Source organism: Somniosus microcephalus, chromosome 2, assembly GCF_052327205.1.
Source record: "Somniosus microcephalus isolate GS21.2 chromosome 2, FLI_Smic_1.0, whole genome shotgun sequence".
Taxonomy (NCBI): Eukaryota; Metazoa; Chordata; class Chondrichthyes; order Squaliformes; family Somniosidae; genus Somniosus; species Somniosus microcephalus.
Genome location: NC_140988.1, coordinates 263,149,295 through 263,167,775, shown reverse-complemented (window position 1 = coordinate 263,167,775; position 18,481 = coordinate 263,149,295). Strand labels below are relative to the sequence as shown.

The 18,481-nt window shown below is 45.0% G+C and overlaps 1 protein-coding gene across 6 annotated transcripts in view; it reads right to left on the bottom strand.

Moving 5' to 3' along the window:
* Positions 1 to 18,481, bottom strand: part of LOC147123364 (3',5'-cyclic-AMP phosphodiesterase 4D-like) — a 455,522-nt gene that overhangs the window by 160,050 nt on the left and 276,991 nt on the right. For 2 of the 6 annotated variants that reach the window (XM_085971591.1, XM_085971613.1), the window contains 2 exons: positions 9,343 to 9,394; positions 7,268 to 7,465 (listed from right to left, as the gene is read on the bottom strand). The exons of 1 other annotated variant lie outside the window; for it this stretch is intronic. In XM_085971591.1, the coding sequence (XP_085827717.1) occupies positions 7,268 to 7,336 (69 nt within the window). In that variant the 5' untranslated portion in view covers positions 7,337 to 7,465; positions 9,343 to 9,394. Of the gene's footprint in view, positions 1 to 7,267; positions 9,395 to 18,481 lie in introns of all 6 variants that reach the window. 3 more of the 6 variants (XM_085971605.1, XM_085971595.1, XR_015074321.1) reach the window with 2 other exon arrangements.

Here is an 18,481-nt window from a genome sequence, read left to right as displayed (position 1 = left end):
TCGTAAATGCAGTTGTAAGAGAGTTGGGAGAGAGTTTTTTTCCAGGGGCAGACACAGAAGGAAGTAGGGTTGGGGGGAGGGTGGTGGGGGGTAGGGGGGGCAGTGGGGGGATGTGAGCAGAATGCAATACGATGAAGTGGTCAGAGATGGCCTTATCTGTGATTGACACGATGGGAGTAGCAAGGCTACGAGCGATGGCAAGGTCGAGGGGATGGCCGTGAATATGGGTTGGGGAGTTTACATGGAGGGAGAGATTAAGGGAGGAGAGGAGGGAGTAAACTCAGAGGAGAGAGAGCATGATGAATTGAGATGGAGTTTGAAATCACCGAGGATGAGAAGTCGCTCGGTGCAAAGGCTGAGGGAGGAAAGCAGTGAAGATATTGCGGTAATAACATTTACAGGATACTTCAGTGGGCGGTAGAGAATGAGAATTTTAAATAATAGGTGAGAAGGGTAGAATATGGCGAGATGCTCAAAGGAGGGGAAAGTGCCAGAGGAGTAGGGGGACAGACCAAAGTGTGATTTGGTAATGAGGGCCACACCGCCACCATGGCGGTCTGGGCGGGGCAAGTGGTGGAAGGTATAACCAGGCGGGGAGGCTTAATTTAAGGGTAAGGTGTCATCACCCCTCAGTCAGGTTTCCGTCAGGGCCATGATGTCAATGCAATCATCCACGATAACCTCATGGATGGCAAGGGCCTTGTTCACAAGTCAACGGACATTCTGGAGGGAGATGCGGAGAGGGTTGGTGATGGCTGACCCACTGCCAGCATCCACAGGGTCAGCGCTGGGGGGGGTGAGTTGGACAGGGAGAATATTGGCAAGATTAGGCCCCAGCGGGCGCGCTGGGCGGGAAGGTCAGTGAGAGAGTAGGATGGGACAGTTGGGGTTGCTGCTCATGAGGAGGCAGCGACGAGTGCCATTGTGGGCCTTTTGGAGGATGCCAAGAGAGGCACAGAGGGAAGCTATAGGCTTATCTAAGAGGGAGTCAAGCCTGGGACAGCGACAGGAAAGTAAGAAGGTTGAAGAGTAATGAAGGATTGGGGTAGGGATTTGGGAGGGCAGAGTATCCGAGGGAGGAGAGATGAAAGGAGGCACGATGACAGGAGAGAGCGGTCAGGGAGGGGTAGAGAGAAAAGGAAAAGTGGGGAGAAAAAAGTGGCAATAGAAGTGAATGACTCGGGCCCGGAGCGACAATCAAAGTGCGTACATGAATGGACACAGGGAAAATCTCAGGTTGCATAAGTCTGGTTATGTAGTAATTAATGGGATACATATTTCCTAGTAGTAGCAGGGAATAGGTTGAAGACGATAGTAGGAAGACCAGAATTAAAGTCAGAGGTCCCATGGAGGGATAAAGTTGACGTAGGTAGGATGGAGTTGGCATGGAGCATTTATGAACTGTTGTGCAAGTTTGGAGGCAGGTGTAGCAGGCGAGTGAAATCCAGAAGATATTTGAAGAGTAGAGAATTGGCGGCAGCAGCGAGAGCGGCCCTGGGTGGAGACTGAGCGCGGAGACCGAGGAGTTAAAGAGCGGGGAGCGAGAGCGGCCCAAACACACCAGCAGCAGCAGTGAGAGCGGCCCTGGGTGGAGACTGAGCACGGAGACGGAGGAGTTAAAGAGCGGGCAGCGAGAGTAGCCCAGACACACCGGCGGCAGCAGCGAGAGCAGCCCTGGGTGGAGACTGAGCGCGGAGACCGAGGAGTTAAAGAGCGGGGAGCGAGAGCAGCCCAGACACACCGGCGGCAGCAGCCAGAGCAGTCCTGGGTGGAGACTGAGTACGGAGACCGAGGAGTTAAAGAGCGGGGAGCGAGAGCAGCCCAGACACACCGGCGGCAGCAGTGAGAGCGGCCCTGGGTGGAGACTGAGTACGGAGACCGAGGAGTTAAAGAGCGGGGAGCGAGAGCGGCCCAGACACACCGGCGGCAGCAGTGAGAGCGGCCCTGGGTGGAGACTGAGTACGGAGACCGAGGATTTAAAAAAGAGCGGGGAGCGAGAGCGGCCCAGACACACCGGCGGCAGCAGTGAGAGCAGCCCTGGGTGGAGGCTGAGTACGGAGACCGAGGAGTTAAAGAGCGGGGAGCGAGAGCGGCCCAGACACACCGGCGGCAGCAGTGAGAGCGGCCCTGGGTGGAGACTGAGTATGGAGGCCGAGGAGTTAAAGAGCGGGGAGCGAGAGCAGCCCAGACACACCGGCGGCAGCAGTGAGAGCGGCCCTGGGTGGAGACTGAGTACGGAGACCGAGGAGCTAAAGAGCGGGGAGCGAGAGCGGCCCAGACACACCGGCGGCAGCAGTGAGAGCGGCCCTGGGTGGAGACTGAGTACGGAGACCGAGGAGTTAAAGAGCGGGGAGTGAGAACGGCCCAGACACACCGGCGGCAGCAGTGAGAGCGGCCCTGGGTGGAGACTGAGTACGGAGACCGAGGAGCTAAAGAGCGGGGAGCGAGAGCGGCCCAGACACACCGGCGGCAGCAGTGAGAGCGGCCCTGGGTGGAGACTGAGTACGGAGACCGAGGAGTTAAAGAGCGGGGAGTGAGAGCAGCCCAGACACACTGGTGGCAGCAGCGAGAAGTAAAAAGTAATCGAAGTGTGACATCACCGGAAAGCAGGTAAGTGATTGGTTGCTGAGCATTTCTCTCTTTCTCGCATTTTTCCAAACTTATTTTTTGTGGTTTATAGTTTCTAGGGTCTATGTTGTGTAGCAGTGGGTGGTAGTAAACAAGGGCCCTTGAGTATATCATTTAATTGTAGTGTAATTAGTGGTATTGATTTGATTTAATTTAATTTGAATTAATTAATTAATTAAAGGGTAAGTCATGGCAGCACAGCTTGGTCCTGGCATGCTCCTCCTGCACTATGTGGGAAATCAGGGACATGTATGTGGGAAGTGTATCCAGCTGCAGCTACTGACAGACCGCATTGCGGCGCTGGAGCTGCGAATGGATAGATACTGGAGCACTCGCGATGCTGAGGACATCGTGGATAGCACATTTTGGGAGTTGGTCACACCGCAGGTAAAAGATGCACAGACAGGAAGGGAATGGGTGACCACCAGGCAGAGTAGTAGGCGCAGGCAGGTAGTGCAGGGGTCCCCTGTGGCCATCCCACTTTCAAACAGATATACCACTTTGGATATTGTTGGGGGAGATGGCTTATCGGGGGAAGGCAGCAGCAGCCAACTTCCTGGCACCATGGTTGGTCCTGCTGCACAGGATGGGAGGAAAAAGAACAGGAGAGCTATAGTGATAGGGGATTCTATTTTAAGGGGAATAGACAGGCGTTTCTCCAGGATGGTATGTTGCCTTCCTGGTGCAAGGGTCAAGGATGTCTCGGGGTGGCTGCAGGGCATTCTGGAGGGGGAGGGTGAACAGCCAATTGTCATGGTGCATATAGGTAAAAAAATGGGATGAGGTCCTAAAAGCTGAATATGGGAGTTAGGAGGTAAATTAAAAAATAGGACCTCAAAGGTAGTAATCTCAGGAATGCTACCAGTGCCACGTGCTAGTCAGAGTAGAAATAGAAGGATATTTCAGATGAATACGTGGCTAGAGGAATGGTGCAAGGGGGAGGGATTCAAATTCCTGGGACATTGGAAACGGTTCTGGGGGAGGTGGGACCAGTACAAACCGGACGGTTTACACCTGGGCAGGACTGGAACCTACGTCCTTGGGGAAGTGTTTGCTAGTGCTGTTGGGGAGGGTTTAAACTAAAATGGCAGGGGGTTGGGAACCTGTGCAGGGAGACAGAGGAAAGGGAAGCAAGGATAGAAACAAAAGACAGGAAGGAGAAAAGCAAAAGTGGAAGGCAGAGAAATCAAGGGTGTAAATAAAACAGGGCCACAGTACATAATAATTCTAAAAGGACTAAGAGTGTTAAAAAAATCAAGCCTGAAGGCTTTGTGTCTTAATGCGAGGAGCATTCGCAATAAGGTGGATGAATTAGCTGCGCAAATAGATGTAAACGGATATGATATAATTGGGATTATGGAGGCATGGCTGCAGGGTGACCAAGACTGGAAATTCACCATCCAGGGGTATTCAATATTCAGGAAAAAAGGAAAAGGAGGTGGGGTAGCATTGCTGGTTAAAGAGGAGATTAACACAATAGTAAGGAAGGATATTACTGTAGCTCTGATGATGTGGAATCTGTATGGGCAGAGCTGAGAAATACCAAGGGGCAGAAAATGTTAGTGGGAGTTGTATACAGACCCCCAAACAGTAATGCTGAGGTTGGGGGTGGCATTAAATGGGAAATTAGAGACACGTGCAATAAGGGCACAGCAGTTATCATGGGTGACTTTAATCTACATATAGATTGGGCTAACCAAATTAGTAACAGTACTGTGGAGGAGGAATTCCTAGAGTGTATACGGGATGGTTTCCTGGACCAATATGTTGAGGAACCAACTAGAGATCAGGCCATCTTAGACTGGGTATTATGTAATGAGAAAGGATTAATTAGCAATCTTGTGTGAGGCCCCTTGGGGAGAAGCGATCATAATATGATAGAATTCTTCTTTAAAATGGAGAGTGAAGTAGTTGACTCAGAGACTAGGATCCTGAATTTAAATAAAGGAAACTATGATGGTATGAGGCACGAGTTGGCTAGGATGGATTGGGAAACATTACTTAAAGGGTTGACGGTGGATAGGCAATGGCTAACATTTAAAGATCGCATGGATGAACTGCAGAATTTGTTCATCCCTGCTTGGCATAAAAAGAAAACAAAAAAGGTGACTCAACCGTGGCTAACAAGGGAAATTAGGGATACCATAAGATGCAAGGAGAGGACATACAATTTGGTCAGAAAAAGCAGCAAACCTGACGATTGGGAGCAGTTTAGGATTCAGCAAAGGAGGACAAAGGGATTAATTAAGAGGGGGGAAATAGATTATGAGAGTAAGCTTGCAGGGAACATAAAAACTGACTGTAAAAGCTTCTATCGATATGTGAAGAGAAAAAGATTGGTGAAGTCAAGCGTAGGTCCCTTGCAGTCAGAATCAGGGGAATTTATAATGGGGAACAAAGAAATGGCAGACCATTTAAATACATACTTTGGTTCTGTCTTCACAAAGGAGGACACAAATAACCTCCGTGAGATGTCGGGGAACATAGGGTCTAATGAGAGGGAGGAATTGAATGAAATCAGTATTTGCAGGGAAATGGTGTTAGGGAAATTGACGGGATTGAAGGCCGATAAATCCCCAGGGCCTGATAATCTACATCCTAGGGTACTTAAGGAAGTGGCCCTAGAAATAGTAGATGCATTGCTGGTCATCTTCCAAAATTCTATAGACTCTGGAACAGTTCCCATGGATTGGAGGGTAGCTAATGTTACCCCACTATTTAAAAAGTCTGGTGGAGAGAAAACAAAGAGTTATAGACCGGTAAGCCTGACATCGGTAGTGGGGAAAATGCTAGAGTCCATTATAAAAGATGTAATAGCAGAGCACTTGGAAAACAGTGACAGGATCAGACAAAGTCAACATGGATTTACAAAAGGTAAATCATGCTTGACTAATCTACTGGAATTTTTTGAGGATGTAACTGGTAGAATAGATAAGGGAGAACCAGTGGATGTGGTGTATTTGGACTATCAGAAGACTTTTGATAAGGTCCCGCATAAGAGATTAGTGTGCAAAGTTAAAGCATATGGGATTGGGGGTAAGGTACTGTCTTGGATAGAGAACTGGTTGGCAGACAGGAAGCAAAGAGTTGGAATAAACGGGTCTTTTTCCGAGTGGCAGGCAGTGACTAGTGGGGTACCGCAGGGATCGGTGCTAGGACCCCAGCTATTCACAATATATATAAATGATCTAGACGAGGGAACTAGATGTAATATCTCCAAGTTTGCAGACGACACAAAGCTGGGTAGGCGTGTGTGCTGTGAGGAGGATGCCGAGAAACTCCAGTATGATTTGGACAGGTTGGGTGATTGGGCAGATGCATGGCAAATGCAGTATAATGTGGATAAATGTGAGGTTATCCACTTCGGTGGCAAAAACAGGAAGACAGATTATTTTCTGAACGGCAATAGATTGGGAAAAGGGGAAGTGCAACGAGACCTGGGTGTCCTTGTGCACCAGTCGCTGAAGGTAAGCATGCAGGTGCAGTAGGTGGTTAAGAAGGCAAATGGTATGTTGGCCTTCATAGCAAGAGGGTTCGAGTACAGGAACAAGGATGTCTTGCTGCAGTTGTACAGGGCCTTGTTGAGACCACACTTTGAGTATTGTGTGCAGTTTGGTCACCTTATCTGTGGAAGGATGTTCTTGCCATGGAGAGAGTGCAGCGAAGATTCACCAGACTGATACCTGGGATGGCAGGAATGATGAATGAGGAGAGATTGGGTCAATTAGGCTTATATTTGCTAGAGTTTAGAAGTATGAGAGGGGATCTCATTGAAACTTATAAAATTCTAACAGGACTAGACAGACTAGATGCAGGAAGGATGTTCCCGATGGCGGGAAAGTCCAGAACCAGAGGTCACAGACTAAAGATAAGGGGTAAGCCATTTAGAGTCATAGAGTCATAGTCATAGAGTTTTACAGCACAGAAAGAGGCCCTTCGGCCCATCGTGTCTGCGCCGCCCATCCATCCCTGTCCAGTCTAATCCCATTTTCCAGCATTTGGTCCATAGCCTTGTATGCAATGGCATTTCAAGTGCTCATCCAAATGCTTCTTGAATGTTGTGAGGGTTCCTGCCTCTACCTGAGATGAGGAGGAATTTCTTCACCCAGAGAGTGGTGAACCTGTGGAATTCTCTACCACACAAGGCAGTTGAGGCCAGTTCATTAAATATTTTCAGGAAAGAGTTGGATATATTTCTTAAGGCTAAAGGGATCAAAGGATATGGGGAGAAAGCAGGGACAGGGTACTGAATTTGGATGATCAGCCATGATCTCATTAAATGGCGGAGCGGGCTCGAGGGGCCGAATGGCCTACTCCTGCTCCTATCTTCTATGTTTCTATGGAGGTTATTGCCATGGGAACGAGAATTGGTTGTGGTGCAGAAAGATGATGGCGAAATTGACGCAAGTTGGAGGTCACCGTAGAACAAAAGCGGCGCAGAAAATGTAAAAACACAAACCATCGTCCAGCAAAGCTGAAAAACCTGTGGAACGAGCAGCGAAACAGCAGCAGCTAGCCAGAAGCCAACAAAGCTGAAAAATCAGTAGAACCAGCTCAGCAGAGAGACAGGCGCAGTTTAAAAGTTATTTTAAATAAATCTTTTAGCAGCAGAATAAGAGACGCAGAAGATGAGTCTTACAGTGTAATCCAGTATAGTCCAGTGCAGAAGCGTAGTGGTGTAATCCAGCGAGGTGCAAAGCAGAAACATAGTTTAGATGTCCAGAGAGGTCCAGGAGCTCGGAAACCAATTTGAGAAAAGAATTCAGCAACTTAAACTTGAAGCGACTGAGTGGCAGGGCAGAGTCGCAGCAGCTGAGTCAAACAGTGTAGTCCAGTCCTGATGGCAGAGGAATCCAGGTGACCGGGAAGTTAAATTTCAGCAGAGTTCCAGTAAGTCAAGCAAAAGCCCAGACTACTTATCTAACCTTTCACCCTACAATATTCATCCCTGACTAATTGCTTTCTTTAGCATGGTATTTCCAAAGTCCTAGCAGTTTTACACAGCATTGAATTATTTCTATATGCTGCTGCCCTACTGACCCTCAAACTTAATCCTGAATAGATATTCATCCATCTATTTTTAAGTGTTAATGAGGTTATTAATTAACTGTTTTATCTGGAGCTCAATTCCATATTACTATCTAGGGAAAAAATCCTTCCAATCTCAAATCTTGTTCATTTGATCATTTCATTCTCATGCCCTTGAGTTCTGTGCTCACGAACTACCTATGCATACATGCAAATATGTATTCTCCTCAACAGTTACAACTGCAGTCCATTGCTGATGATATTTACATTTAGATGCTCAGATTAAATAGTTGATAAAAACAAATGCTATGTGCCTCGATGAGACTCAAACTCTATCTCAGCCCAGTTGAGCATTCATGACTTTCCCAATTGTTTATTTTTTCCTCCCGAAATGAAAGAAATTAGTAAAGGCCAATTATTGAACTTAACAGCAGTCGTTTTCATTTCAAATTTTCAAATGTTATTCAACAACAACCATGAATAAATCATGCCTCCCATAAAGGATTTACTGTAACCTGGGCATGAAGGACAGGTATGTTATAATAAACATATATAAGAAAGTTGAAAATTGCCTTTTATCCAAATAGAAGTCACATGAGAGTAGAAAAATATATTCGTTGGGGATGCTGCAGTGGAAAGTTTGCAAAGCCTATTCAATGAAGGAATGGGACTGAAAGGCCTGGAAATTGAAGAGATTGGCCCGTATTTTCCGATGCCTACGGGTGCGTACGAGCTGTGTACACTCCCGTAAGGATATCGGAAATGCCGGTTTCAGGCATGCGAAGCGCATGCGCTGAAAACCGGCATTTCCGATCTGTCAAGAATGCTCTTGACAGATTGGACGCTTGCCCTAGAGAAGGGCCTCTGCGGGCAGAGTGTTCCGCTTCCTGCAGAACCGCCGCCCGCAGAAAACCCTTAGAAATCTTACACCTGGTAAAAGCCTGCGTAAGGCCTGCTTTTACCAACATAATAGTTGAAAAAAAGTTTTTTTTTAAATTTTCATTTATAATTTAAAAATACTTTTTAAAAAAAGGTAAGTTTATTTTTAGCCCTGTAAAAAACAAATTATTTTTTCAAAAAATTAAATTTTTGTTTAAAATATTTAATGTAATTTTAACTCATTTAAAAAACATGATGGTTTTTTAAAATTTATTTAATGTTTTAGTGTCTTTTTGGGGTGATCTCCATTCATATATTTGACAGGTCTATCTGTCAAAAGTATGAAGGGAGATTCCCTTCTCCTATTGGCTGGCCTGGCCCACGTGATCCCAGGGATGCTTATGAACTGCATGCGCCCCTGGGATACGTGGGCCCTGCGCATTTCGACTGTGGAGAGGCCCAGGAGCGGAAGTGTCCAGACCTCAGGAGTCCTCAGGTAAGTTCGTAAATTTTTTTCCGATAGGAGGCATCTGCACACAGGAAGCCTCCTATCGGAAATTACGGGCCATTGTCTATATATTTTTTTAAGGCATAAATGTAACCTTGGGAATTATAGTCCTTGTAATTTGATATCGAAAGCTGAAAAAACTAGTCAATTATTTTACAGTATATTACAACACAATAAATTTACAGCATCCAGCTGAATAAAGGTAGGAAATCAAAACGTGGATTTATGAAAGATAGATCATATCTACAAAATTCTGGACTGTAAGATACCATGGGCGAAAGCAGTGTGACTGCTATTACCTGTTAATATTTGATAAGGTCTCTCAGAAGAGATCCATGATTGAAGTGAAAGCTTGTAAAATCAAGGAGGAAGGTGTAAATTAGACATTGGACTGACCAGATGACATAAAACATAAAATAGCTAGTAAAGAAGACAGAAGATAAGTGGATAACTGTGATCTATGGAATAGTTCATTATTAATTAATGACTTTAATTATGTAATTCTAAGTACAGAAAGCACTAAGTTGAATGGTAAAGCAAGATGTTCTTATGTAAGGGTTAATGTTGAATGACATTTATAAAGACTTAACAACTAGGCAGATGAATGGCAAAAGGCATTTAATAACACTCTTATTGGTGTTTGGAACAAAACTAAGATATTTAATAATTGTTCCTTTTATTCCAGTCACAGGCTAAAAATTAACTCCAATTCAGATCCTATTTCAATACAAACTTGCAACTTTCATTGCCTACAGGCTAGATTGCTGATTGGTGCAGTTTGTGTACAACTGAGACCGCCTTACATTTGAATGGTCAGATATTCAAAATCCAGGAGGTCCTGGTAACTACTCCAAGATATAAAAAAAGAGAAAAATTGGATTGTAATTTCTAAGAAGCTGTTTAGATTATTATAGTTTCTCACAGTGAAAAGTTATTTAAAAAAATCACTGGGGTCAATTTTCATGTGTGGTGCAAATCGGGCAGGTGGTGGGGAAACCGATCACATTGCCCGCCCAATGTCATTAGTGAGAGGCTTGAACCATTTTGATAGTTGAGCATTATTTAAATATCATAGGCGAGCTGCCCGTGTGTTAGCAGCGTTGATTCGCATCTTGCCACTTTGGAGGGCGAGATTTCCAGTGGGTCCGGCATTTCTTTAAAATGAGGTGTGCATTAAATTTGTAAAATTTTTGGTGCAATTTTTACAACTTTCTGTGATAAATGCCTTTTGCAATGGCTCCCAATTTCTGTGATGCAGTGGTGGAAGCCCTGACGAAGCAGGTGAAGGCCTGGAGACTGGTCCTCCAACCCTCATATGGCAGATGGACACTGCAGCAGGCCTGGAAGGAGGTGGTTGAGAATGTCAATGCCAGAAGCATCAACTCCACAACATGGGTGAAATACTTGATAGGGTTCAATCCAACGTTCCCTCTAAGCTGCGCAGCTGTCTGCCTGTTCCACACAGCCCAGGGTCGGCTTTTCCAATGTTAAGTTTCGCACATGCGCGAAACTGTGAATGGGCCGCACAGCCCCTTAAAGGGACCGCGCAACCAAAAAAAAATTAGGGGGGACATTGTCAATGACCTTACCCAAGATGCAGACTTCAGTGGCCCAGTCTTTAAAATATTTTCCATTTGTAGCAGCAATTGCTCAAGGCATTGGACTGCCTTCCTAAGAGCTGCCAAACCATATCTGAGAATATGAGGAGTCCGCTTCCAGCTTGTGTGGCGTTCTAGTTCATTGCATCAACACTCTGCAGTCTACCATAGAGTGTGTGGTCACCTCTCTGGACCCTACAGATGAGCGCTCTATCCATCAGCCTGTGCCATCAGCACTAGAATCATTGATCGAAGCTCAAATTGGTGCCATTCAGGCTGTGGGTTCCACCATCTCTGCCGCTTTTGAAAAGCTGGAGCAACACATTGACAGAGGCTTCAATCATGTCACAGATCTTCTGCAGTCTGCTATCCTGCAGATTAGTGGAAGTGCCGAACCACAGCTTCATTGGACTGGTATTGGCATCACAGAAGTGGCACTTGCCCTTTCTCTGATGACAGCATGCTGCTTACCCACCAACCTCTCAACCAATGCCCGCCATAGAGCCAGGAAACCAGGTGAACCAGTCTGCCCTGGCAGCTGCCAGGATGCTGCAGTCAACCCTCTTAGAGTTGAGCTCCTGGAGGTCCCCAACCATTAGCATTTCAGAAGCTCTCATAGCCTTCCACCTCCCATTCTAATGATACTGGGGGAGCACCTTATAGTAGCAACAGATTAAGAGAGAAGCAATGTAAAAAAAAAAGTAATTATGGGTTGACACATGGGTGCTTATTATTTATTTTGTCATTTATTAACCCGATTAAACTGTAATGCCCTTTCATTTGATGATATTGTCTGCATAATGTTTTGTTCTCATATTCCAGTTATGCAAGCACCTCTCCTTGCTGAGAATGGTTGAAATGGCAGGAAATGCAACAAAAAAGCACAATTCCAGCCAAAATATGTTCTCAGTAAACCGCTTTCAACTCTCCAGATATCAATGACCTGATTATCAGCAAATAGGTGCCCCTTTTAATACAGCCAGAAATGTCCATTTCTGACCTGTACCACAGACAGACATGCATTTACAGCCAATGAAGTACTGTTCTTGAAGTGTAGTCACTGTTGAATGTAGGAAACGCAGCAGCTAATATTGCACACAGCAAGCTCCCACAAACAGCAATGTGATAATAACCAGATCATCTGTTTTAGTGATCTTGATTGAGGGATAAATATTGGCCAGGACACTGGGGATAACTCCCCTGCTCTTCTTTGAAATAGTGCCATGGGATCTTTCACGTCCACCTGAGAGAGCAGACGGGGCCTCGGTTTAACATCTCTCAGTACTGCACTGGTGTCAGCCTCGACTTTTGTGCTCAAGTATCCGGACTTGGACTTGAACCCACAACCTTCTGACTCAGTAGGCGAGTGTGCTACCCACTGAGCCACGGCTGACACACAATAGTACGAGACGCATCCAGAACTGAACGTTCGCCACACTCAAGTGCATGAAAATGGCATTGGGTTTCTCTTAACCTCATAAGATCCTGATTTGCATACTTTAATGAGGCTCCCACCTGTTTCAGGCAGCCACTCTGGCCACCAATGTAAATGGCAGTGGACGGACCAGCAACGGGACGTTAAGTTCTACGTTCTTATTCTTAGAGCGCTACTGCCCTATTCCCATCCAAAACTGAGGATGAAAACTGGACCCACTGTGTGATGAGATATGTGAAAGTTATTTACAAAGGATTATTCTAATTGCTGTGGGAGTTGATTTTGACTTTTGACCGACTGTATGCCGGCAGACCACCCATAACCGTGGCGAAGAAGTGGCCATGATGTTGAGGACCCGGCCTCGTTACTGTCGGGCTGGTGAGCTGCGGGCATCAAATGGGTGTCCCTATGCAGCTCGCTGGATTGAGGACTCCAAATATGAGACTGCGCTGGCTACCAGCAAGGTAAGTGCAGGCTGGGAGGGGAGGGAGGGCCTGGGGAGGCAGTTGTAATCGCAGGGACTAGGGGTCCCACGGTGGCAGCGGACCAGATTATATTTGTGGGTCAAAAGTAATATTTTAAAAGTTAGTTAATTCATCATTAATAATCTGTTAACACGATTAGACTGTAATACCCTTTTACTTGATGTGGAAGATGGCAGCCTTCACATGGCCCACTCTGTTAAGTGAGAAATCACAACTAATGCCATCAATCCAGCAATCGAATATCGATCAATAATCTCCCACTCTTCAAAGCAACAACTCAAGCCACCATAATACCTTTCTTCAGGGCCAACCAACATGCCAGATACGTCCTGGAACAAGGATCCTCCAACTCAACACTGAGGGACTTTCCTAGGCAAAGTGCAAGTATCTCGCGAACATGTTGATGACGCAAAACATCGACATCCTCACGCTCCAAGAAACCCACGTCTCCAATGACCAACAGGCCAACCACTACCGTATCCATGGATACAACCTCATAACTAGCCACTACCACCCGAAATATGGCCTAGCCACATATTTGAAGAACACCATCACAGATTTTGAAGTCATCCTGCAAAATGCTTCCCGACTTCTCCAATAGCTAACATGGGCCCATCACCCACTTTGACATCGACATCGCCACGATTCTGTTGAAACAAATCCCACAGTGGAATCTGGCCAAAACCGACTGGGACTGCTATAAGGAAGCCGTCAAAAAAGTGGTGATCCAAATTCCTGCGACACCAGAATTCCATCACCGGTTCATTGGCCTCTTTACCACCGCCCCCAAGAGCATCCCTGGGGTTTTTGGGAAGAATAGACATCCTGTTGGACTACCTTTATGACGGTGGTGTAGGTGGGTTCTTCTTCAGTTGGTGGGGGAAAGACGTTGAAATCCGTGATGGTGTTCTTCACGTATCTGGCCAGGGCATATTTTGAGTGTTAATGCCTAGTCATGAGTCTTATGTTCATTAATAACTAGACATTCTTATTGTGAACACAGCTAGCTTCTAGCTAGTCATTTATTCAGTACACGTTCTCTAGGTACAGTATCTGTAGAGATGCAGCATGTGTGCTCCTGTGTGTAGGCTGCCATCTTGACTGCTGCCTTGTGGGTAGCCTAGTGCCTCATGGGTAATGTAGTCTTAATGTATATACAGCTAGGTAGTGTAGTCTTATATACAGCTCTACACAGCTCTACGGCTCCACCTAGTGTCCATTATAGAATGACATGTTATTGATCATTACATCCCCCTTTCTTTGAGGTTTAACAAAATCAATATCAATCAACTTTCAAGAAAACAATAAAGATAATATCAGTAACACTTTTGTTAGTGCTCTATAAACATAAACATTTTCAAAACAGTCAACACATTTTCAAAGCTTTACATTGTACTCAAAGATTAAGTCTATCAGGCTCTTTTATTTCACGTGTGGAGCGTCTCAACACGGGTAAGTCTGATGTGTCTTCATGAGATTGTTCTGGCGATGAATCACAAGATGCAATTGCGGCATTGTCATCAATCTGGTCTTGAATAGTCTCTTGTGTTTTTAGGAGGGAACGGCGGTTCCTCCTGAGAATCTGTCCTTCCTCAGTTCTAACAGTGTTTGACCTTGGTCCTACTTCCTCAAGAACTGTAGCTTTCCTGTTCCATGCATCTGGATCCTCAATCCTGACAACATCATCCCTTGCCAATGGTTTTAGAGTTTTGGATGACTTGTCATAGTATGATTTCTGTTTCAGCTTTAACAGTTGAAGTCTCTGTCTCAGTTCCTCACTTTGCTGTTGTTTTGCACAGCAGGGTAGCGTGGTGCGCAACTTGCGACCCATTAGTAGTTCAGCAGGTGAAGAACCACAGTCTAAAGGTAAGGCTCGGTAGCTCAGCAGGACGAGATAAGGATCAGACTTGCTTTCTGTCGCTTTCTTCAGTAGCTGCTTGAGAACTTGAACACCTTTCTCTGCCTTACCATTTGACTGAGCATACAAAGGACTGGATGTGATGTGCTGAAAGTCATAATGTGCTGCAAACTGTTGCCACTCCTTACAGTTGAAGCACGGACCATTGTCGCTAACGGCAATCCTGGGAATTCCATGTCTGGCGAAGATGGATTTCACATGCATTATGACACTGCTTGCTATGGTGCTTGAGAGCAGCGCCATCTCAGGGTAGTTAGAATAGTAGTCAATCACTATTAGATAGTCTTTACCATTTAAATGAAAAAGGTCCATACCAACCTTTTGCCATGCTGCTGTTGGTATGTCAGCTACTATCATTGGTTCCTTTGCTTGTTTGTTTTGGTGTTTCTGACATGTCTCACATTTGCCTATCATGTTCTCAATGTCCTTATTTATGCCAGGCCAATAAACAGTGTCTCTTGCTCTCCTTTTGCATTTTTCAATTCCGAGGTGTCCCTCATGAATCCTTTTGAGCATGTCTTGACGTAGAGTCTGTGGAATGACTATTCTGTTCTGTTTTAGTAATAGTCCACTTGCGACACTCAATTCTGACCTTATGTGAAAATATTTTGGACAGGAACCTTTTGGCCAACCATGATGAATGCTCTCTATTACTGTTTGTAATACTGTATCTTTTACTGTGTCTTCTGCTATTTGCTTTGATTTTGTGTCTGACACAGGCAGCGCAGCAGTGACCATACTCACATGAACATCCACATCTTCTTCAGTAGAGCTCACATGACTCATTGTGGGTGCTCGGGATAGTGCATCTGCTAACACTATGTATTTGCCTGGTGTGTAGATCAGTTCAAAGTCATATCTTTGCAGCTTCATCATGAGTCGTTGAATCCTTGGAGACATCTCATTCAGGTTTTATTTTATGATGGCAACCAGAGGGCTGTGGTCTGTCTCAACTGTGAAGGTGGGAAGTCCATATATGTAGCCATGAAACTTTTCTAGTCCAACTACCAAGCCTAGACATTCCTTTTCAATCTGGGCGTATCGACACTCAGTATCAGTCATAGACCTGGAGGCATAGGCAACAGGCTTCCAATCTTCACTCTCTGCTTGTAGCAAGACCGCACCTAGGCCATCTTTTGGTGCATCCGTTGACACTTTGATTCTTTTTGTTGGGTCAAAGAAGGTGAGTACAGGTGTGGTTGTCAGCACTGTTTTGAGGTTTATCCACTCTTGTTCATGTCTTTCTGTCCATGCAAACTCATTTGTTTTATGTAGCAGGTCTCGCAGACAGGCTGTCTTGGCTGACAAGTTAGGAATGAACTTTCCAATGAAGTTTATCATCCCCATGATGCGTAGCACTCCTTTTTTGTCAGTGGGCCGGGGCATTTTGAGTATGGCGTTTACTTTTTCCATATCTGGCACTATTCCTTTACCAGATAGATTATCTCCTAGGAAAGTGACTTCCTGGACGCCAAACTGACACTTGGCTTTGTTGAGCTTCAGTCCATTCTGGCGTATGCTCTGTAGCACTTTAGTCAGTCTCTCATTGTGTTCTTTCAGTGTGGAGCCCCAGATGATGATGTCATCAACATAGACCCGAACTCCTTCCTGACCTTCAATTATGTGTTCCATCGCTCTATGAAAGATTTCAGATGCAGATATTATCCCGAAAGGCATTCTGAGGAAACAATACCTGCCAAATGGTGTGTTGAAGGTACAGTATTTGGTGCTCTCTTCATCCAGTTTTAGTTGCCAAAATCCTTGTGAGGCATCGAGCTTTGTAAAGTATCTGGCACCTAACATTTCACTGGTGATTTCTTCTCGCTTGGGAATCTGGTAGTGTTCACGTTTTATGTTTGCATTTAAGTCCTTTGGATCCATGTATATTCTTAGATCATTGTTCTTTTTCTTTACACATACCATGGAGTTAACCCAGTCTGTTGGCTCTTCGACTTTCCTGATGACTCCTAGTGTGGTCATTCTGTCCAGTTCATTCTTGAGCCGGTCACGCAGGGGTTCTGGAACTCTTCATGGAGCATGTACCACTGGCTGAGCATCCTCCTTTAGCTGGATCTTGTAAGTGAATGGTAGAACTCCAAATCCTTTGAACACATCCTGGAAATTATTCACTACAGAATCCACCGAGTCATCTGGTCTGCTTATGGCACAGTTTATACGGTAGACTCTCTTGACCAGTTCTAAGTCCTCACAAGCTTTGTCACCCAGCAGTGAATCAAGTCTTTCAGCCACAACAGAAAACATGAGATGATGCACTTTGTCTTTGACTGTCACTTTAAGTCTGCATACACCTAAGCTATCTATTTTCTGTCCATTATAGTCCTTCAGTAGTACTGACTTTTTCTGTATTTTGGGCTTTTCTTTCATATTGTTAATGTCACTCATACTGATTAAGTTTGCTTTTGCCCCAGTGTCTAGTTTCAAGGTAACTAATGCTCCATTTACCTGCAGTGGGATCATCCATTTGTCCTCTTTTACTGCATTAACTTTATGTTCAGCATTGTCCATTTCTGAGGGCTGCACATTTTCTGTATCTTTTTTGATATCGTCACATGACACCATTCCTACAAAAAATGTCTCACTTAAATCAGTGTCCTCAATCACATTAACTTGTTGCCCTTTCGTTGTTTTTACTTTTGAAAAGCATTGTTTGGCAAAGTGATTCTTTCCATTACACTTTGTGCACATTTTTCCAAACGCTGGGCATTGTCTTAACTGGTGTTTGTAACCACAGCGTTTACAATTAAAAATGTCATCCTCCGATTGCTTTTCATTTCTGTTCTGCCCATGTTTCTTCCCCTTGTAGGACACAGCACCGACAGCAGCATTTTCACTTATTACAATCGCATCATTATTGATTTCACTGAAAGTCTTCGCGTGCTTTCGAGCTAGCTCGCTGGCTTGGCATATTTTCACTGCATTTTCCAAATTTAGTTCGGTTTCTCTCAACAGACGTTCCCTGACTTTTTTATCATGAATACCAAACACAATCTGGTCACGAATCATGGATGATTTCAGCTCAGAGAAATTACATGTCTGTGCTTTCAGTTTCAGATTAGTTATAAAGCTATCAAAAGTCTCATTTTGTTGCTGTGTCCGAGAATGGAAGATGTATCTTTCATACGTCTCATTCTTTTTGGGAGAGCAATGTGCACCAAATTTTTTTAGCACATCTTCTAATTTTTCTCTGTTCTCCACTGGATTAAATACAAATGTATTTAATACCTCTATCGCCTGTGGGCCTGCAACCATAAGCAGCAACGCTATCTTCCTTGCGTCTGGCTTCGTACCGAATCCGATGGCTGCAATGTAGAGTTCGAATTGCTGTTTAAAAGTCTGCCAATTGTAGTCGATTTTTTCTGTGAGATTCAAACGCTCTGGTGGCTTCAAATTCTCCATGTCGCTTTTCACAATTTTCAGCAGATCTTCACCATCCTGGTACCATCTTATGTTCATTAATAACTAGACATTCTTATTATGAACACAGCTAGCTTCTAGCTAGTCATTTATTCAGTACACGTTCTCTAGGTACAGTATCTGTAGAGATGCAGCATGTGTGCTCCTGTGTGTAGGCTGCCATCTTGACTGCTGCCTTGTGGGTAGCCTAGTGCCTCATGGGTAATGTAGTCTTAATGTATATACAGCTGGGTAGTGTAGTCTTATATACAGCTCTACACAGCTCTACGGCTCCACCTAGTGTCCACTATAGAATGACATGTTATTGATCATTACAATGAGGTTATATCCATAGATATGGTAGTGGCTGGCCTGTTGGCAGTACAACCAGTCAGGCAGCCCACATGTTGTGAAGGCCCTGCTCACTGTCTCTAGACTCAGCCTGGCGCCAATATTGAGTGGATTGAGGGCGTTGAAGGCCTGGATGTCACACACTGTAGTCGCCGTGCCTGGGCCATACTACGATGTCTTTGAGCCACTAAGCCGAAGGGATATCGGACCTCAAAAGTGGCCCAACTCCATAACCTC